Source organism: Lactuca virosa, chromosome 5 (assembly GCF_052849685.1).
Source record: "Lactuca virosa cultivar CGN04683 chromosome 5, Lactuca_virosa_CGN04683_v6, whole genome shotgun sequence".
Lineage (NCBI taxonomy): Eukaryota > Viridiplantae > Streptophyta > Magnoliopsida > Asterales > Asteraceae > Lactuca > Lactuca virosa.
The window spans coordinates 449,281,862-449,303,635 of NC_136430.1; the positions used below are offsets into that span (position 1 = coordinate 449,281,862).

At 35.1% G+C, this 21,774-nt stretch overlaps 2 protein-coding genes and 1 pseudogene across 4 annotated transcripts; 1 reads left to right on the top strand and 2 right to left on the bottom strand.

Annotated features, from left to right (window-relative positions):
* Positions 1-1,045: 1,045 nt before the first annotated feature.
* LOC145114263 (scarecrow-like protein 23 pseudogene) lies at positions 1,046-2,536 on the bottom strand (annotated as a pseudogene).
* A 4,570-nt stretch (positions 2,537-7,106) lies between these two features.
* Positions 7,107-9,963, bottom strand: LOC145114421 (uncharacterized protein At1g03900-like). Of its 2 annotated transcripts, XM_079050426.1 has the most exons (4): positions 9,802-9,962; positions 9,192-9,724; positions 8,488-8,775; positions 7,107-7,390 (listed from the first exon to the last, which is right to left on the bottom strand). In XM_079050426.1, exons 2-4 carry the CDS (start codon positions 9,678-9,680, stop codon positions 7,331-7,333), a joined length of 837 nt encoding a protein of 278 aa, XP_078906552.1. In that variant the 5' UTR covers positions 9,681-9,724; positions 9,802-9,962; the 3' UTR covers positions 7,107-7,330. The 2 variants fall into 2 exon arrangements, with proteins under 2 accessions (XP_078906552.1, XP_078906551.1); XM_079050425.1 differs by having other exon boundaries at positions 9,192-9,963.
* Positions 9,964-14,059: 4,096 nt separating this feature from the next.
* On the top strand, positions 14,060-21,471 carry LOC145114422 (H/ACA ribonucleoprotein complex subunit 3-like protein). Of its 2 annotated transcripts, XM_079050427.1 has the most exons (14): positions 14,060-14,259; positions 14,348-14,521; positions 14,601-14,758; positions 14,845-15,286; positions 15,401-15,460; positions 15,532-15,600; positions 15,700-15,794; positions 16,081-16,829; positions 16,963-17,397; positions 19,728-19,918; positions 20,245-20,442; positions 20,813-20,882; positions 21,026-21,068; positions 21,286-21,471. In XM_079050427.1, exons 4-8 carry the CDS (start codon positions 15,256-15,258, stop codon positions 16,153-16,155), a joined length of 330 nt encoding a protein of 109 aa, XP_078906553.1. In that variant the 5' UTR covers positions 14,060-14,259; positions 14,348-14,521; positions 14,601-14,758; positions 14,845-15,255; the 3' UTR covers positions 16,156-16,829; positions 16,963-17,397; positions 19,728-19,918; positions 20,245-20,442; positions 20,813-20,882; positions 21,026-21,068; positions 21,286-21,471. The 2 variants fall into 2 exon arrangements, with proteins under 2 accessions (XP_078906553.1, XP_078906554.1); XM_079050428.1 differs by lacking the exons at positions 14,060-14,259; positions 14,348-14,521; positions 14,601-14,758; ... (5 more) ...; positions 16,963-17,397; positions 19,728-19,918 and having other exon boundaries at positions 20,310-20,442; positions 21,263-21,471.
* Positions 21,472-21,774: the final 303 nt, after the last annotated feature.

Consider the following 21,774-nt stretch of genomic DNA (forward strand, 5'->3'; position numbering starts at 1 on the left):
CTTTTGGTGACATTTTTTGCCGTTGATTGTCAAGGGGTTTTTAGTGACAGTTTTTTGGGTTTTCTTTGACACCTTTTTTATATCATGAAATATCATTTTATTTGTAGTATTGTCTAAAACCACAATAAGTTTTATCCTTTTTTAGATATATGTTATAAATTAATGAGATATAATTAGTTAATTATGTTTTTATGCAAGCCTCCTCTTTTCTGTGGTGTCTCGTTCCTCCAAAACTTGAAGAGAGATGATTTTTCCACTTAATAAATTGATTCATCTACATAAACAATATATTTCATTCATTTGTACGATAACTGCAAAGATGTTATATTTTATATGGATGAATCAATGTTATGGAAAAAATCAACTCTCAAACTTGAATATTCTTCATTCCAATCATTAAAAACAAAACAATAATTTTGACAAAAAAACTTAATTTTGTATGATTGACCATACTGAACCGTATAAACACACTCGAATAATGTACAAAACTACATCTTATGTGTTTTGTTTATAAACGATTTAATTGACTACCTCAACCGAATAAACCCAAATGCATCTTATGTGGTTCGGTTTATAAACGACTTGGGGCGTATTTGATACGGAACGTTTGAGAGCTTATAGCTTTTAGCGTTTGACAAAACGTTCAATTTGAACAAAAAGTTCCATTTGACATTACATGTTTTTAACGTTTAGTTTAAACAAAACGTTCTAAATTTAAAAGTTATCTCTTATAACTTTTAACAAAACGTTACCAGCTAATTTTACTGTACACACTTAATTCACTGCCTCACACCCAAACAGCCCTAACTGAATAAACTAACTGCAAAACCACCTAATCCTCATCCTTAATTAAAATCACATCAAAGTAAAAAAGACTATGGTTTTTACTCGTAAAAAGCTATATATTCATTCTTTTGTTCAAATTTCAATTTGTAAATTTCACAACTGCTTCCTAATTTTTGATCCCTTGCAAATATTAATTTAATATTTAATAAAAGAACTACGTAGCAAATCAAACATTTAATATTCAACATGATTAGACTTGTTATCTTGAGACATGACAAGTCCAGGCAGAAGCAGTGTACAAAGCAGTCTCTTTCCACCCTAACCGAAGCGTCCCATCCACTTGACCCAAAGTATATCCATGTGTTGGTGGAAACATGTTAAGAATCAATTGACCCTGTGCCAGTGAGTTCCCGCTCATTGGTACCTGTAAAAACCCATTTCTCCCAAGTTCACTTCTCCACACCCTGAATTTATCCTCACCGCTCCTCCCTGGTCCGCCCACCGCAAGCACGTTGTTGATCTCTCTATGGATCAACGAGTGCTCAACACGGTGGCGACTGTTGTCGTCGCTTGGGAGGAACGCTCCAAGAGCGTCGAATATGGCAGAATAGTAATGGAGGGAACCAACAAAACGATCCAAGAATGAGCCTCCGTGGGATATGTCTTGTTCGACAAGGGTGATGATTCGAGGTTTGAGTTCTTGAAGGAGTCTCATGGTTTTCCAGTCAGTCCCTGTGGCGTCATAAAGCGAATGTTGAAGCCAATGTACAGCTAGTGCATCACCTCTTCGGATTTGTAGCATGGAGAGATCAGCTACATCTCCGAATTTCTTGACCACAGGATGGAACTCGAAAGACATTCCTAGACGTTTTGCGAAATTCAAGAGTTGTTTCCCTGTTTCCACAAGAAGTTCCATGGAAGTACCCATGCCAGTCATCCTCACATGCGGTGGCCCTTCCATTCGTGTGGCCAATATGTGAAACAGTGCTGGCCACTGCAAACCCTGCATGATGTCAAGGTCCACTATGTGGACCCTTTCTCGACGTTGAAAAGCCTCGAGAATGGCTTGGTTAGAGGTGAAATGAGCAAACTTGACAAAAGGAGAGATGTTGTTGAAGACTTGAAAAGCACCATGAATGAGCTTGTGATTAGTCAATGGTGAGCAAACCCCTAGCCATGAGTTCACAACCCTACTAGCCATGGCTTTTGCAAAATAAGCAACAACTCTCTCACCACAAGAAGGTGAATAAGGAGAAGCCATTTGGGTTAACTCAAGAACCATCCTATGAGCCTCACCCAAATTATCAACCGAAATAGCAACTGCACACTCAAACAAAAGCGCAATCAAATTCAACCCTTTATTACCCTGATCACCACATGACCTAACATCATCCGACCAGTTCCCCCTGGCTATCTTCCGAGGTCTTGTTTCACACACGTCAGGTGAAACAACACCGTAATTAGCAGCTGGCAAAGTGGCATCCGTGTGGAAGCTCTGATCTTCAAGGTTGGACTCTTGAGGCAAGTCTTCAACGAGCGTCTTGGTAACATGTTCAACCCATTCAGAGAGCTCGTTTGGTCTCTCTATGTTTGCAGGCGCCTTTGAACTGTAGTCGCTAAAACCATTCAATGAGCTTGAAGTTGTCGCAGTTGAGGTAACATAAGCACCAAGAGTGTTGTTGTAGTCCCATTGTTCATGGGGCTGGATCAACTCAAGAGCACCTTGAACCACGTCAAATCCAGCTCTCATTCCGCTTCTGTACGTTTAAGAATTCTAGAGAGAGAGAGAGAGAGAGAGAGAGAGAGCAAATGAAAGGGTTTGCAGTGAGGTTTAAAGGGTCTGCAGGCCAAAATAGAGTGTGTTTAACATATAATACAGATATATATGCATGAATATATAAATAATAGTGATAGAGGGCAGCCATGGCCGGCATAGTTAGGGTTCAGACAGGCAGAAGAAGCTAAATCGCAAATGGACAAACACACCACGTTGGTTTCGGTAGTGATTTATTATTATTTTATAGATTTTATAGATTTTATAGATTAAATTATGATTAAGATTTAATTAATTCATAATTATGTTAAGATACTAACAACCCAATTCTTGAAATTAGACCTATTCGTGTAATTATGTCACCATTTTTAACATACTTGGACTAAAAATCTACCGTTTCTAGGTTCGAATATCATATTGGGGTAAGGGATTGACGACCAAAATTTTAGGGTCTGGTTGAAAAGAACTTTTTAAGGTATTAGTTATTTTATATACCACATGATGTTTTTCTTTTCTTCTCTGTTTCTTGTAATTCTTTGTTCTAGTGTCATGTTAATTTTGTTTTATTTTTAATATATCGTGTCACCGTTCAAATATATATTATATATAAAGAGAAAAAGAGAGTAAAGATCCATTGAGATCACAACAATATTTCTCACAAAAATATAGACAATAACCATCGGGTTTTACAGAAAATGACATCCATTCATGACGATAAGTCTACTTTTGTTTGTGTAAGTTAATTTACCTTATTGGTAGGCTGATGGGTATGAGCAAGAGGGTGGTGAGGCCACGTAAGCACCAAAAGTTTTCTTAATCTCCATCACTTTTGTTGGGGGTGGTGTTCCATTTACTCAACCCCGTTGAGGTGAAGAAAAGCAGAAAAAGAAAAAGTCATTGATTGGTTGGAAATGGCGTTGCAATTCATTGGCGTTATAACATGAGATACCATAACGGGAGGTAGGGAGGGTGTTCCCGGCGTTATAACGCCGTTTTTGTGTGTCACCTCAGCCGATAACGGCGTTTTTGTGGCCCATACCGGGTAGTCTTAGATTAGGAGGAAAATGCATCGGTATTCGAGAAAAGCAATTAGAACATGATCATCCTACAATGGACACCAATGCTATGTTGCTTTTTTCATTTTTACATAATGTAGGAAATATGTCTATTTATTTGTTATGCTTCATGATATTGCCCTCAAAATTTGTAAATTGATGCATTTTTGTGAAGTCGGAAATGTATTACCTGAAAATGCTCTTCATATTTCGACGAGATGAGGAAAGGTAGCCAATGTCTTATGGGTTACTCATGACGTATAACAGTCTTTCCTTTTTAGAACAAATTTTCTTTGTCAAAATTTCTTTGAAGTATATACTAAGTACATTAATATGTACATATTATTTATATAGTTGATAGTTTTTTTTATATTTTATTTTAGCATATTTTATTCCAAATTTAGTTAATCATCATGCATATTTTCATTTTTGTTATTTTATGACTATATCGGGTATTTTCTAGTCTTTGAGCATAATTGCAGATTTTAGAAGACTAATACGGAGTTAAGATGTTCATGATTTGTGGGAAGCAAATGGACATGGAGGACAATGAATTATGGGTTTGGCAACTCGTGGAGTTGATGCAAATTGTGGGTTTGTTGGTAAATGGAAACTTGAAGAAGATTGACTTGTATTTAAAAAGAAGATGAAGGAATATTTGAGCATGCGTAATTAATTGACCGAGTGAGTGCACGAGCTAACGAGTGATTTAGAGAGGGTAAAGTGAGCCAGAATTGAAGAAAACTTGGAGAACTATGGGCTACAAGATGATGGGAAGCAAATGGGCCAGTGGGCTAAAGCAATGAAAGCCCAAGACACAAGAAGCCCACTCAGCATGCCACCCGCACAGCCATACGCAGCCCGCGCAAGCTCTGCTGAAGGGCATTTCCGAAAATTCGCATTATGTGATATTTGAAGGTAGTTTGGTGAGCACATTCCACTATATTTTGGATCCAAGTTTGGAGCATTTTCTCTGAAGATTTGAGAGCTTTTGAAGACCCAAAAACCTTGAAAAACTCCTTTCATCCTTGAATCTTGATATATGTTTGGTACTTCTAACTTTTATTTTAGTTTCTTGAGTTTAGTCATGCTAGATTAAACTTCTCTTGGTTGATTTTGGTGAGATAGTCAAACCTTCATTTATTTTTGGGAGAAAGTTTGAACCGTATTTTATGGGCTAACGGGGAGTGAAAGTCGAAATCCCGATCAAATTAGCTCGAAGTGGCGCGATATTCGACTAAAATGCACCAAACTTTGAGGAATTTACAACAACCTCCTAAACATACGCAAAAGCGGATCAAATGATTTTGATGTGTTCAAGGCGGCCTTGCATCAAATTGAAAAAATAACTCCAACCCGCAAATTTTTTCCGTACGTGAAATCGTGGCTAAAATTGAAAGATGCTCCAAAATGGAAAGAGCAAACGGAAGGAACTTCACAATCTACCGGTTCAAAGCGTTCAAGAAACTTCGATGCAACTTCCCAACAATTGGACGGGCGAACGCACATCGACATCAACGATGATCCCGTTCGATCTTGAGAACGATCAACCTCTTTGTCGGCCCGTTGGAAGAAATAAAGCAAAAAAAAACGGCTTCGACGGCTTCGGGATCGAGTGTTATGGATCAATTTGGTGAGAAATTTGATCGATATGTACAAGTTCAAGAGAACATGGTTTCAAGAGGCACAAACGACGCTTCAAACAAAAACCGATATTAAAATTTTGAAAATGAAAGTGGATGACCTCGAAGGCGAAGATTTGAAGTTTTTTCTCGCGATGAGAGAATCGGTTCGAGCCCGGCGTAGAAACAGGGGTAGTTTATTTTAGTTATTTTTGGTATTTTTAGGTTTTTTATTTTTATTTTTATTTTATTTTAATTAATGTAATTTGGTAGTTTAATTTAATGAAAAACTAGTATTTAAAAAAATTTATATGTTTTTAAAGTATTTTTTATTTAAAATTTAATGAAAAAAATAAGGTGGACTTGAGTGTTTAGTGGTAGGTATCTCATGGCTAGTAGTAGAGAGTGTGGTGATAATGTGACACTCACCACTATTAGACCATCTGTTATACATTTGACGAACCACGAACCACAATCACCATCACGAACCACGAATCAGTGGTGGTATGTATACGATGATCACGAACGAAAATTAAAAGGGGCGAAGAAGAGAGACGCCTGAGAGAGAAGAAGAATGTGATTGGTCGTGGTCCTCCGTCCTCCCCACCACAAATCACCACACCCACGAAGGTCCGGGCTAGTGTGCACGGATAATACTCGTGGCCATGTAGACCACGAACCCCTTCGTCCTTGGTATACCAGACGACCTTATGGTTAGTGGTATGTATAACGGATGACCTTATAGCGTTTTCTTATAACAAACTTATCAAAAGCATGTTTTACCCTACTTGCCACACCCGAAACCACCAATTAAGTCACACATTAAAGAGATTGTGATTACTGACCCAAAGGAACTCGCAAAAAGCCATGACTCAAAAATATAAATTTTATACTGCTGACTTGACTTATAAGATTCATGATATATATATATATATATATATATATATATATATATATATATATATATATATATATATAGAGAGAGAGAGAGAGAGAGAGGATCAAACGTAAATCACTAAGTATTTTGGAAAGGGATTCGTACACAACAATTTTTATCCATACACAACATTTTATGTTTTATGGAGTTGTACAATACAATACTTTAATACACAAATTGTTGTGTATGGAAAAAATTTGTTGTGTACAAATCAGTTCCCATTGTATAAATGTATAATTTATTGTGGACCAATCATTTTAAAGACATAATAGTAAATTAACTAGTTAAATCATTTAATTTTGTTAATAAATCCCTTAAAATATGGATTTTGACTAAGTTGCCTAAATTTTAGTTAATTTTTTTTGAAAATTATTGATCCAAAATGAGTTGTACATTCACAATAAATGAAGAATCGTCATTATTACCCACTGGATAACCGGATTACTTGTTAGATAACCCAATTACCTACATGACATATGGTTTGTTTGAGTCACGAGTTGACTCGACTCCGAACGAGTCAAGCAATGACTCACAATTTTGAACCTAGTCAAACTACTGAGTCGATTCTTTTATGGTTTGAAAAGACTCGTACTCATACGAGTCAACCGGTGACTAGTTCAAGTTTGACAACTATGGCCACAGATTTAACAAGTTTCCCTTAAGGGTGACCATGTTACTCAAACGTGAGTAGAACATTTTAGTAACGTAATCTTATTATTTATAGAAAACAAAAATCGGTGACGGAGATGGGCCAGCCATGTAAATACTACGTCGCCTTGGTTACCAGTTAAAACAGTCGAAAAAGTGACAAGATGAGCTTCATGGAGTGAGTGATTTTTTTTAATTTTTTAACATCACAATCACAGTGACTTTAGGAAAAAAGATTGGTGATTTGAATGGACCAAGTAAAAAGTAAGTTGCTATTCAGTTACTTTAACCCAACAAAAAACCGCAAGGGTGTGATTGATTGAATAATAACAATATGAAACTAGTTTGTTTCTCCATTATACATTCAAAAGGCGAAGCAATTTGAAAGAAACATACCAACATATATTGGTAGCAAAAATGGAGTGTACTGTTGACTGTTTTCTCCCTCCTATTCATTTGGTTGCTTTCTTCAAACACTCCACAAGTATACTGTATACAGTTGAAAGAATCAAAATGCTGCCCATCCAGCTGCACCTGTTTGACTTTTAGTTGATCCAGGAAGATTCTTCTGCAACGATCATAAGTATATCATAACAGAACCTTTAAAAACCATTAATATCATGCACTATATACATAACTACTCAGATATGGTGAGAAAGCAGTTTGTATGTATCTTCATGACAACTAAAGATGAGACTCAAACAAATAACATCTCAATCAACTTAAAACCAAGGTCTAGGTAGGTTATTAATAAGCAACGACAAAAGGCTTATAAGGAGTTCATAATATTTCTCGCTCATTGATAGATGTGGTATGAATTGTCAGATATGGAAACTTCTAATAGGTGATTTAAAGACTCATAAATGCTGAATTACAATAATAATGGCGGTTGTAAGAGATGGTTATTATATGCATGGCATATTCTGTTTGTTATGGTCAAGTGGTCAACAATGTAATTTTGTCGAATTAGTATTCTTATGCATTTATATTTATGACTTATGAGTAAACTACTTGCTAGCTAAATGCAAGAAAACAATGAGATTGTTCTTCAGAAAAGAAAAAATAAGGATTTTATCCTACGGGCTATTGAAAGAAATAGCAACCTACTTTCATTTATTCGTGTATTATAGCATCTAACTTGCATTTCATTCTATTATACACTGTATTTTTATTATTTATTTTTATATATTTTGGCACTCTACTTTGAAAAAAAAATCTACCCCAAGTCCCACCTATAGCCTTGTATTTCCAATTTGTTTCTTATTATGACATTATACTTTGAAAGATGCTTTGTGTGTTGATGAGGATGATATTGCTGTAATTGGGTAAATTATTCAAAGTACAATGTTGTAATATAATAAGTAGAAAATGGGATGTTATAGACTTATATTAAACAAATTAATGAAAGTACATTGCTATTTCCTGCATTTAACCCTAATATCCTATGTATTTAGTTGGATATTTGATAGAGATTTGAAGGCAACAATAAAATAATCTTATTAAATAAGCTAAAGTGGCAATTTCATGACGATAGACTATTCTAAACCTAGGAATAAGGTAATGTAGGTGATTGCAAAGCATAAACCTTTATAACAACTAAAGAGTAGGAATGGAAACTGGAATCATGATTGAAGTATGGTAAAAGACATCAAATGATAAAGATACCTCAAGCTGAGAGAAATCGGTGAAAGCATTCGTAGAAATCCTGGCTGTTTCCTTGGTTCCTTCAATAGCGATGCTAACTTTTGTAGAAGTTATCCGAACACCAGCAGGATCATTGGGTGGGGGTGGGAGAGGAGATCTGATTCTTGAAGAGGAACTTGGTGGAGGAGCAATGCTTAGAGGCTTAATGTTTCCAGTTCCAGCAGGACCTCCTGACAACCCAGCAGAAGAAAGCATCCCAGATCCACCAGCAGGCTTGTTTTTTACACTTATCCGAATGGTTTCACCTTCCTGAAACACATGTTGCACAGAGTTAGTTTAAGTTAATCAATGCATGAACACAAATCCACTCCATTTCTAAGATTGACTCCTTCATCACAGTGTTTCAACATTCTTTTTAGGTGCATATCTTGCGTAAATTTTCTTATAGTTCTTGCTAATCAGAATCTTTATGTCAATTTTGCATGTCCAACTTGGTGGTGTTAACTAGATTAAATCATGATCATCAGCACCAGGTAAAACTCTGATAGCTGTAGTTGTGCTTATCAAGTGTTATGGTAGTTTTGGATGAAATAAATCCACAGTTGTTCAACATTGTGAGCTAAACAAGCTCCAAAACCGATTCCAAATGTGAGATCATATGACCTGATCAAACACTGAATTATAATTCCAATGCGTATGCACGGAAAATGAGGTAAGACGTGCACCTTTAATCTATGGTTCACGGCAGGATGAATATCAATATGATTGGCATCGCTAGCTTCACCATCCTCCTTTTCGTTCTCTCTCTTGACATACTTATCATGATCCGACAACGCCACATTAAAATCAAACGCCTCATTTCTCTCCGTAAACCCTAGCCCTATAAACGCGTGCTTCCCCGTTCCATCCTCGATCTTCAACACAAAATACCTCGACGAATCGAGAACGGACTCCACCGCGTTCTCCCTCTGCCCAGGGTAAACAAAACAAGCGGCAAATAAATCGCCGGAATTTGGATCTTCTAACCGGATCTCACACCGATCCTTACATGAAACCACACGGAGCCTGCCGGACCAGATCTTGTCCGACTGAAGCCACTCGCCACACTTGTAACCGCCGCTGGTGGATCGCGGCGGGATTTTAAAAACGGAAACTTCTCGAACCACTAGTAACGTGTGCTCGAAGGACTCTTCTTCCTCCAAGTCGAACGACATCGTTATGTTCTTTAAATATCGACAAATGTGAATGCGGATTCGACCTAAGAAATATGTGGATTTCGTAAGCTTACAGTGATTGGAATTGGAAATACAAAGTTATTAATGTTGAATTTTGTACTGCTTCTGTTCCAACGTCTGATAGAAGAATGAAGGTAACCGGTGGAGTAGGTGATGCGTGGTTTCGAAGAAGGAAAGCATAGGTGCTCTTGCGTGTGCAGTCAGGAATCCGGCTTGCCGGCGGTGTTCGAAGAGGGACGTTTGGGATTACTTTTTAAGGATAAAAGTCTTTTACTTTTTTTTATTTTTGGGTAGTGATTTTTTCTAAAAGAAAATCTTTAAAAAGTGTTTGTATTTGTTTTAGGTTAAAAGTTAACTTTTCAATAGGTTGTGTATGGGTCAGTTTGGGTCGGTTTGGACCCAAACCCAACCCAACCCATAAATGGTCGGTTTCTGGTTTTCAGAACCCGATAAGATTGGTTTCTGGTCGGTTCGGTTTTTCGGTTTCTTGGGTTCAACCCATACATTCACGGGTTCTGGGTTTAAACCCATGGGTTTTGGGTTTTAACCCATTTTTCATAAATGAAGCAACAAATTAAATACTTCAAAAAACACCAAATTTAAGTTAAATACTTCAAAAAAACATAAGTCTTACAACAAATAGTTTATTACAAGTGACAACCAAAGCTTGAAATAGTCTATTACAACCAAAAAACAATCAAGTATGGGTCGGTTTCTCAGGTTGGATGGGTCGGTTTCTTGGGGCGGTTTGTCGGTTTTAAGTATGGGTCGGTTTCTCAGGTTGGATGGGTCGGTTTCTGGGTAAAAACCGAAATTGAACCCGATTTTTTGGTTTTTAAAAAATTCAAACCCTAACCGTCGGTTTTGCTTCGGTTTCGTCGGTTTTAGTCGGTTTCTCGGTTTCTTGGTTTGGGTTTGCTCACCCCTAATATTAAGCCCTTTGTTTGTGACAATAGAACTGGTATGGTGAAGATTGTATATTATTCTTTCTCTTTTTATATTTTGATGTCTTTTACTATATTCAGTTCAAATCTATTTGGTTTGTTATTTAAATCCACATGTTAGGTTTCTTGGTGATAATGTTCCAAGGGTCGTTATTTTGAGTATCGTAGACCATGGTGTCTGGTGTTACGGTAGGAATTGGCCAAAATTATGTTTATATAGGATAAAAAATACCAAAGGGTTTCAATTTTAGCTTATTAATACTTTTGGATGGTTGAATTATGTTTACAAAGTATGCAATATAGTGAAATGGATATGAAATTAGATAAGGAATAGAAAAAAGAAAAAGATAGACAGATAAGGAAAATTGGATGTTATAATTCACCAACAGGCACTAAGTCCATAGTTGCCGATGTTATCTATTAGGCACTAAGTCCATAACTGCCAATGTTCATCTATAGGGAACTAAATCCATAGTTGCCAACATTCATTTGTAAGACACTAAGTCCATAGTTGCCAGAGTTTTTAGAGTACATATGGTGAACACATCGTTCACAACACCTAAAGGTTGTGAGCCTACTAGCGTTCAACTGGACTGTCTAGAATAGTCTGTGGTAGTCATCTATACTCTGCTAGATGACTGAATCATCGCTTGGGTCAAGGCTTCTCATCATCTTTCACCTCTCATCATCTATATCATCTTTCATCTCTCTTCATTCATCTCATATTTCATCTACCCATTTTTACCCAATATATTTATAGGTATAAAAATACATATACAGTTTAAATCAAGTAAAACGTGTATATTTTGTTCATCCAACATAGATATCAAGAACACATATAATATGCACACATAACACGTAATTTATATTAAATACTTCATATCTATGTGTAAGATGAAAGTAACTATGCACTCACTTGTTAAAGTGATGACTCCAAACTCGGGCAGCGCTTCGCTTTTAACAGTTTATTTTCCTTCGACGAAACCTAGTATCATTATCACTAGATTTTAGTATAATATTTATTGCGACTAATTATTAACTCAAGGTCTACGAGTTATACTGTTTTATAAGTGTTAACCAATACTTTTCAACTACTATGTACAGACAGGGGCCAGACATGAAACACCGAAGGGCAGGACCATTTTGGCATTTAAGCTGTTCTGAAATCAAACAACCTATGTGGCCATTCAAACCAGATTCCTCGTACCGCGAGCAGTTAAAAGGTATTATAATAACACTTTGTATAATTTATATTTTATTATACTTACATCATATATTGCTTGTAGGTTCATAATAACGATAATGAACTTAAACATTAGTTATAGTTAAAGTAAGGTAAGCATAACTCACTTATAAGGGGGTTTAGCGAAGAACTGGGCTCTGCGCGTGTAGAACTTCTGAGCCGAAAGCTCTTCTTCTCGGAGCCTTCTGGCCCTCCGGGACTCGCCTCTAACACTTGGGAAGTGCTAGGGAATGGGAGGGGCTAAGATAGGTATTTGAGAGAGAAAGAATGAGAAAGGTGTGAAGAGAAATGAAGAAAAACACTTCTATTTATAGGTTGGTGGGGCTGCGCATACGCGGGGCGTACTAAGTATGAGGGGCGTCCGAAGCCCTACACTGTGCGTATGAGGGGGGTAGGTGTCATCATCTGAAGCGAAAACCGTGGAGAGAAAGGAATGACCCTGATTCACCCACATGTCACCCTCGCATCCTTCCATAATTTAATGAACTTCTAAATTTCGTAACTTTTGCATACGAGTTCCGTTTTTGATGTTCTTTATATCCACGCATAGGTGGCGACGTGATCTACAACTTTCGTTTAGACTAATTTTGACTTTCTTTTTAAAGTTATATTTTAACAGGCTTAGACATATAAAGTCCGTTAAAAATTCATAACTTTGTCATCCGACGTCCGTTTTCGTCTGTCTTTATATCGTTGAGTTCCTACTAACGAGATCTTTAATTCTCGTTTAGGTTGTGTCGGCTAACAATTGATCGATCTAAAATTTGATTTCCGGGCTGCATATTGTTATGCCAAATCTTAGAAAAATCATAACTTCCTCATACGAAGTCAGATTTGGATGTTCTATATATGCACGATTTTGGTTTAACGTCTACTACGACTTTTGTTTAGATCACTAAGGCTAAAAAGTAGTTTATAAAAAATTCACTTTTTGCGACACACAACGTCGTGCTGGTTTTGTCACAAAACTTCGATGGGTTATAACTTCTTCGTTATAAGTCAGATTTCAGCGTTCTTTATATGTATGGAATCCTTGTGACATATACTATAACTTGGTTAAGCTTATTTATCCTAAATAATCTTCTATCAAAAAGTAATTTTTGACGCTTATTGTCTCTGAATTGACTAGACCAAATCTGCGAGCGTTACACATTTCATATTATTTAACCTGTTTTACCTAATTTTGATAAAATCCAGGTTCAGACGATACATATGTATTGGGTTTTGCTGCATTCATAACTTCTGCGCAAGAAGCTACTATATATGTAAGTGTTTTTATTGTCGTTTCATTAAATCGTTGTTTCTTGCTTATAAATACTAATTCAACTTATCCAAGGTCAGATCTACTTTTTTTTTCAATTGGAGTTTAAATTAAAAATGTCACAAATGCTACATGAACATCATGCACTAGATATGTTGGCATGCTTTTAACATAGTTACAATTTTCTTTTATGCAAGTGTTTTTATTGTAGTTTCATTAAATCGTTGTTTATTGCTTATAAATACCAATTCAACTTATCCAAGGTCAAATCTACTTTTTTTTTTCAATCGGAGTTTAAATTAAAAATGTCACAAATGTTACATGAACATCATGCATTAGATATGTTGGCATGCTTTTAACATAGTTACAATTTTCTTTTAATTAAAAATATGAAGAATGTATATCAATCTTGGAATAAAAAGTTAGTCTTTAGCCTCAAAAGTCAAAATTTTACTTTTATTTTTCGTATGGAAGACTAGATCTTCATTTTTTTTTTGGTTATGTAGCATAAAGATTTACTACTTTTACAGAAATTCACTATGGATTTAGAGTAAAATGGTCAGTTAGTTTCATTCAGACATTCATATATATATATATATATATATATATATATATATATATATATATATATATATATATATATATATATATATATATTAAAGAAGAGCATGAATTTGAATAGTAAAGTGTTGTCCTTTTTGGCAAGATTGGTCCTTTATGTTATGATTTTGGGTTTTGGGTGTTATTTGTTGTTTCTTATAAGCCTTATCCCACGTGTCCTCCTTTTCTCATCCTATTTGGTCCCTTAAATTATTAATAGAGGTGTAAAGATAAGGATGGGCCTTGATACGTGTCATTCACACGTCTCCTCCACCGGTTCTGCCTTATCTTCCCCCATTGAATTTTTAACATCGGATCTCGATTTCTTCTGTTTCAATGTGCCATCCATACCCTTCACCGCCTCTCTCTTCTCCCTGCTTCGCACCCTCGGTCACGTTATCTTCCCTCCTGCTCCAACGTCTCTACTGAACGCTCACCCCCGCCACTTCGCCACCGTCTCCATCGAGCCAACTCGGAGACTGCTCCGCAGTTATCAACGTCGGCTTCCAGGTATGTTCTCTCTACTCTACTTTATCTCCTCAGTCATGTCTCATCTCTCGCTTCCCATTTGTTTCCGTTCTTTGTAACACTATATCAGAACCCAGATTCCTTCAAACCATTCTCTTATCAATTCCCCTTTCTGGCTTCCGATAAACCGAAGAGGTAGACGCCTATTACTCATCTTCACACTCACTGCTTCCAACCCCTACACAACACCAATGTCTTCACGCATTCGAGCCCTAGATAGGACCCACGTCTACAATCGGTTCATGTAATGAACTTCAACCCTATTTTCGTTTCTTTCTATGCCATTACCTTTATATCCAGTTTTAATTTCATTTTATTTTTAGACGATCAGATGAATTTTCCGTCCATCTATTACACAATTGGTTAGATTTTGTCTATCGCCTTCGACTTCCCATCGATCTGCAACCAGCGATTTAGGGATTATTGCTCTAGGTACGTAACTGATTTGAACTATCTCTGCCACGGTCTACATCTCTACCAAGTAAATTTCCAACTCTTCTGACAATTCTGCATTTGCTTACGTAAATAATTTCATTTTTATCCCTAAGATTCGTTCGAATTTTGTAGACAACTGATATGGTTGAGCGATACCGAGAGGACAAAAGGCTACGCTGTTGATTTCTTCTCGGTGTCTCTTTATGCGGTGTCTAGGGATCCTGAGGCATTTACATCTCCCTGCATATATACACATATATTACGCCTCTAACACAACTGTACTTATATTGTTTTGGATTGTATTTTATCTCGATGTGAAATGTATTATGTTTAGATTGCACTAAATGACTGAAGCAATATTTAATTGGAATGTATTGTGTTGTGTTTAAGAGTATTTGGAGATGAAGTTTATCAACTTTTTTGATATGAATGAAGGTTCTGTGATTCATTATTTTAGATTGATACAGGTGATGAAGATGATGATGAATCAGAAAATCAGATTCAGAATCTAATGAGACATCTGATTTATCAAAGATCACCGAAATGAGACTAGTGCCTTCAGACCCTAATCAATGTATACTTCCAAAATCTAACTTCAATACATATAGAAAATCAAAATTCAGTTTCCATCTTAAATCTCAATACACTGCTTCACAATCCTAATAAATTAACTTAAATTGGTTGATAGTGGATGCTCTCTTCGAGGTGTTCTGTGAGTGTGCAGAGCTCAACCCTGAACCTGTTGAAGGTATATTGCTTGCTTAAATTTACATTTGAAGCCTTTTTGAGCTTTCTACTGATATTTACTTCTTTCTTCAGAGGATGAACCTGAGGAGCATAATTGGATATTCAGTGCTGATCAGCTGGGACCTGCCATGGGTATAATAGGTATAAACACTATTTACCTCTTCTATATGTTAATTACTTTATTCCGTTTAATGTAATCAATTCTTATATTATATTTATGCAACTTACTGTGATGTTTAGATGGAGTTGATCAGGAATGGGATTTTTCACAAACTCATTTCACCACAATTGGTCATCCGAATGGAGATCATGATCTAGCACACAATGTGCTTGAGGTATGAACTCTACACAACTTTTCCAATCCAACTTTGATTTCATGTATAACTGAATTCTTGACAAGTGTTGTTTCGATTTTTATATTTCTGTTTCATCTGTTTGTCTTGATTCCATTTGTAATTGGAACCACATGCTTATAAGAAAGTGAGTGAATAAGAATGGATAACCTTGTAATCATATGGTTTTAAAAATGTATAAGCCATGTACATTTATGCAACAATGTTTCTAACTTTTTTACAAATTTATGCAACTGACACAAAGTATGCAATATTGATGATTACACAGCATCAAATAAATGACCAAAGGTTTGAGGATGTTGAAGAAATGGAGAGCAACAATAGAAATGGTGGCCAAGAATGATCATCTTCTGGTTAGTTACATGTAACGTTTTTTGATGACAAGTACCAAGTTTGGTACATGATAATGCAAAAGGTTTGTAGGTTGTAGAAAACCGAGACTTATTCTTCTTCACGGTTTTGTTTCCGCTTTCGATTTAGATCAGACATGTTTCCGGTTTCCCCTGAACCAAGAAAACCGAGAAGCCAAGAGTGTCGATTCATGCTCTGCATCGGGTTTAGGGTTTGGACCGGACCGTACCTGGAATATGAGATTTAACCCAGACCGGACCATTTTAACCTTGAATTGTAAGGTTTTTTTTTCATAGTTACTAAAGGGTTTTATTGTTTTTCCACGGCAAATGCTATATCAAACTGGATAAATTGACAGCTGTTGTGAAGTTTATGAAACAAAATTGCTTCTGCAAGGTGTTTGATGTTATGCCTGAATGTGATAATTCAGATCAACATGTGTTATGGACGTATGGGGAAGAAGAAATTGTAGTTGTTTATCTTAGATCCCCTATTAATCAACATGAAATTACAACTTGGGGATATTATAGTAATATTTTTTTGTTTATATAACTATTAAGTTGATTAGTTGATTCATTATTTTGCACTTGAGAGACCTTTAGAGAGGAGTTGATGTACTTGTGGGTACACCTGGAAGTTTATCGATTCAAGAAAAAAGCTTTGAGGGTTGGTTTGCTTTTCTCTTTCCCTTTATTTTCTTTTCATAACAAACACACATATATTAATACAGTTAATGGGCCTGTGTTTTTTTTTATGCTTTTTGATATATATGTGATTTTTTATTTCTTATCCAATGAAGCGGTTGAAGACATTAAAGAAATGTTCAAAAAGATTGACATTGATGAAAATGACAATGTTACAATTGAAGAATTAAAAACCGTATTGCAAAAGTTGAACATACAACTTGCAGATTCGGAAATACAGTTGCTTATTGAAGCTGTGAGTCTTTAACTTTTTTGAAATGTGATTCATGTTTTTCAGGTATGAGTGCATAAGTGAAAAAAATTTGTATAGTATTTTTAACGAATTTCTTATGTTTATGAAAACATCAACAAATTTTGATATGTGATTCATGTTTTTCAGGTTGCGGAGGTACCGCTGGGAACAAATTTCGTATGTCACTTGGTTTGCCAGTGGCTGCCACTGTCAATTGCGCCGACAACACTGGTGGCAAGAACCTTTACACCTGAGGGATGTACACTCTCAAGGGAGCAGGTCGAACTACTATGCTGGGGTATAATTTTCAATTAACAGCTTTTCCCTTTTTTTTTAATATGTTTTATTATTAAATTAAAAATTAGGCATTATTATAATTAAAAATTATTGTTTTTCATTGATAATCAATTGGAAATAAGGCATGTGATCTATATTTGACACTTATATGACATTAAACTTTTCCATATTTAGTTTGTAAATGTAGTAAATAGCAACGTACTATGAATTTACAATTTTTTCCCTTTTTTTTGAATTTCTTCTGATTTTTCTTTTCCAAAAACCTAACTACATTGGCATTAGGTGCATTTTCCATTTTTAGGAGTAATATGCTCTAAATAGCAATGAACTTTGCATTTATACATTTATAATTGCAAGGTTGGAACATTTTTTATTTTTTGCTAATTTTAAACTAATACTATCATTTTGTTTGTTATCTGCCTCCAATTACAACTACTCATTTTTTATAATTGTTTGTTTTAATATTGCATGTGACATGGACGCATTTGTATAGTTGCAGTAAATAGCAACATACTTTGACTTTTCATGTTTTTCTTCTATTATTTTTTTCCATTTTTCTTTTGATTATTTTTTCCAAAAACCTAACTACATTGCCATTAGGTACATTTTCTATTTTTGGTACTAAAATGCCCTAAATAACAATGTACTTTGAAGTTGTACCTATTTTTCTTTTTCTGTTTTTTGCATTGTCATTTTGATGACTTTTCCATTTTTAGGTTATACATGCAGTGAATAGCACTGTACTTCAAACTTAAAAAATCTTTCCTGTTTTGATTGAAATTTTTTCCCGTAAAACTTTTGATCGTAATAATAAGCTGTTTTATTAAAAGATATGCAACCTGTTTTATTAAACCGGAGCATTATTTTATTTTATGACTTTATTACTGAAGCTGCTTAAGGGATATTTTACACAATTTTTCATAATAATAGGCTGCTATGGTCAGATGGAAAGCTGCGACTTAAATTGTGATTATTTTGAAATCTATTTTTTTAAGTATTTTGGTCAGAAAAATCGATTTATGTGTTCTTGATTACAGGGTATTTGGGAATTCTGTGTTTATCAATAGTTGATCAAATGACATTTACAAAGAACAAACAACGGAAAAAATTGTCGCATCCGACCCCCGCAACGCGGGGGTCCCCACCTAGTTTCTATTAAACAAGAAGTTCGGTAGTTCGATTTTTACATTGCTGGAGAAAGTTATGCATGTTCACATATACGGACTGATCTGCTTTCCACCTTTAGTTGATGTGTATGCTAAATATGAAATAAAACCAACAACTTCCATGACTAAATTTAAATTCTTATACTTTATAAATGCAAGAATAGGAGATTTGTTATGATTGATACATATAACAAAGTTTTGTTATAAGTTGATTAGAGGTTTGAAGTTCATCCTTATAGAACATGATTGATAATGTGAATATTAAGCCCTTTGTTTGTGACAATAGAAATGGTATGACGAAGATTGTATATTATTCGTTCTCTTTTATATTTTGATGTTTTTTTATCTTTTACTATATTCAGTTCAAATCTATTTGGTTTGTTATTTAAATCCACAGGTTGGGTTTCTTGGTGATAATGCTCCAAGGGTCGTTATTCTGAGTATCGTAGACCATGGTATCTGGTGTTATGGTAGGAATTGGCCAAAATTATGTTTATATAGGATAAAAAAATACCAAAGGGTTTCAATTTTAGCTTTTTAATACTTTTGAATGGTTGAATTATGTTTACAAAGTATGCAATATATTGACATGGATATGGAATTAGATAAGGAATAGGAAAAAGAAAAAGATAGACATATAAGGAAAGTTGGATGTTATAATTCACCAAGTAAGAAATAACAGTGTACTTTTATTGATTTGTTTATCAAGGGATGCTACTTTGATGTATATTGGTGTTACATATGGATATTTTGTTAGCGTTTATGAGATTGGTTTTTTGTAAATAGTCATATACGATTTAGATTTATGAAATGTAAATTTTCATTATAGATTATGATTTAAAAACATATATGCTTTTAAATTAATAAAAAATTTATTATTATTGGTCAATCATTACCTTATAATTTATTTTTATATATTTTTTTCTTTCTCACTCGTGGTGTCCACAAGTTATAACTTAGTACATAGAATAAAATATTCTCACAATTTCCAAGATTAAAAAAAAACTAGTTGAGGTCACATGTTATATACTTGAATAACATCCATTCCATTTATAACTTTGCCAAAAATCGATTTTAACAAACTAAAAATTAGCATAACAACAACATTGAAAAGAAAAATTGATTTCAAGAGGATACAATCGATTTTAACAACTGGCAATTTCAGGAACAATCAATTTCGGAAAAAAGAAACATACCTGTTCACACGGATGACAGTGGCGAAGGAAGGCTGAGGCGATGACAACGAATGAGGGACTGACCGACGACGACACTGTGAGGCTGCGACGATCAAGGTTTGACTGGAGAAGGAGACAAATTCGATGGGGGAAGGAAGAAGAGAGCGGCGTTTTTTTGAGTGTATGATCTCTCTCTCTCTCTCTCTCTCTCTCTCTCTCGGTTTTATGTTGGAAATGGTTTGAAGAGACAAGTCAAGTGATGTATGGTACAGAATAAGCACATACATATTTTAATCTGAAACCTTTTAAAAAACAGACTGTAGCGAGATGACAAGTGTTGCACGTGAACTATGCCGCACAAAAAAAAAAAAAGTCAAAAAAGTTTTTTTTACAGAAAAACAAACATCTAAAACACCAAATATAAATACGAATGGATTGATTACACCATTTTCATGTTTTAAAACTCACCATTTTCATGTTTACTTGTTTTATTTATGCGAACCAAAGACCGCTTAAAAGAGGTTTCTTGTAAAAATTATGAAGACGAGGGAAAAAGTGTATTTAAGCTAAAGTGTAGGGATTTTAGTCTTACCTTTCATTCGCTATAAATACAAAAACCCTAAAACCCCGAACGAAACCCTAGACGTATTCGGTTGCAGGCATCAGTGCGCATTCTTCCCCGGCGAGTGTTATCAGTTGTATAAGGTACCCGAACTTTCACTTTTCGTTCATATCTGGTTACTTGATTCATCTGTTTGTTTGATTCCTGATCCCATTCTCTTTTTTGAATATTTCGATTTGCCTGAACTCTGTCGCTCGATGCGTATATGTAATCGCAGTACCTTTTTTTTCTTTTTGCTATGTATTTTATTGATTGTCTCATAGATTTTCCTCAATAGGTGGCTTAGTTTCCGTGTTTCATTTATATTTTCCTTTGTTTATCACTAGTAGCTACTCATTTATTCGGAATTATGAGTTCTGAAAAAAGTTGCTAGGCGTCACTTGACCATACTTCTATTATCTTTATACCAAATTTTGGGTATTTTATTAACCATATGTGTTGTTGTTCGAACAGTTTGCTCAAAGCCAAAATGTATCTCCAGTTTTACATAAATGATAATGGTGACAAAGTTTACACCACCAAGGTTTGTTGCTTTAATTTTTGAGTTCATTGTTTATTTTCTTTTTCAGTATATTATTATGTAGTTTTTGACTGTCCTGTCGTTGAAGTCCTTGATTTTATGTTTATCATTGCCACATAATAATTTGAACCCTTATTTGTATGCAGAAAGAATCACCCGTTGGTTTGGCCACACAATCAGCTCATCCTGGTATGCTACTTGTCTAATTTTGTTACACGGGACACGACTGGACTAGACAAAAAGCTGCAATTTTTGTTTCATTGATTTAATTCATAGTCGAATGCATGTCAAATACAATCTTAGTCCAATGTATGTCAGACATAGTACAGCCTGTTATGTCATTAGTGAAGTTTATGTGGTATAACTCTTGGACTGATTTACAGCTCGGTTTTCCCCTGATGACAAGTTCTCGAGGCAGAGAGTTTTGTTGAAGAAGCGCTTTGGATTGCTGCCTACCCAAAAACCAGCAAGGAAGTATTGAGCAATTGCTACTTTTGATTGTTATGTTTAATGTGTGTTAGCTTAATTAGTTACTGCAACTTGTTAGTAGTACCTGTGGCTGTTTCTTAATGACAAGATGATTGATTTGGAATGTGTTTATCTTTAAAGGATCAAATATGTAAAATCAAAACATTTAAGCCAAAAAGGAATTGAGAGAGTCTGCTGAAAATAGATCATTTATGCACCGGTGTAATTTAAGTAATCATTTTTAGCACTTCTTATTTATAAGAAGAGGAAAAGTGGTTTGGTGATGTATTTGGTCAATCTCTGGTCTAATTTCTTATAACACGGAAATGACTTGATCCTTAATATTTTTTTTGATGACACAAGGTAGGCTGATTAATATCTTCACTATGTGTTGTTCTATAATCCGAAGTGTTAACTTTAAGTTATA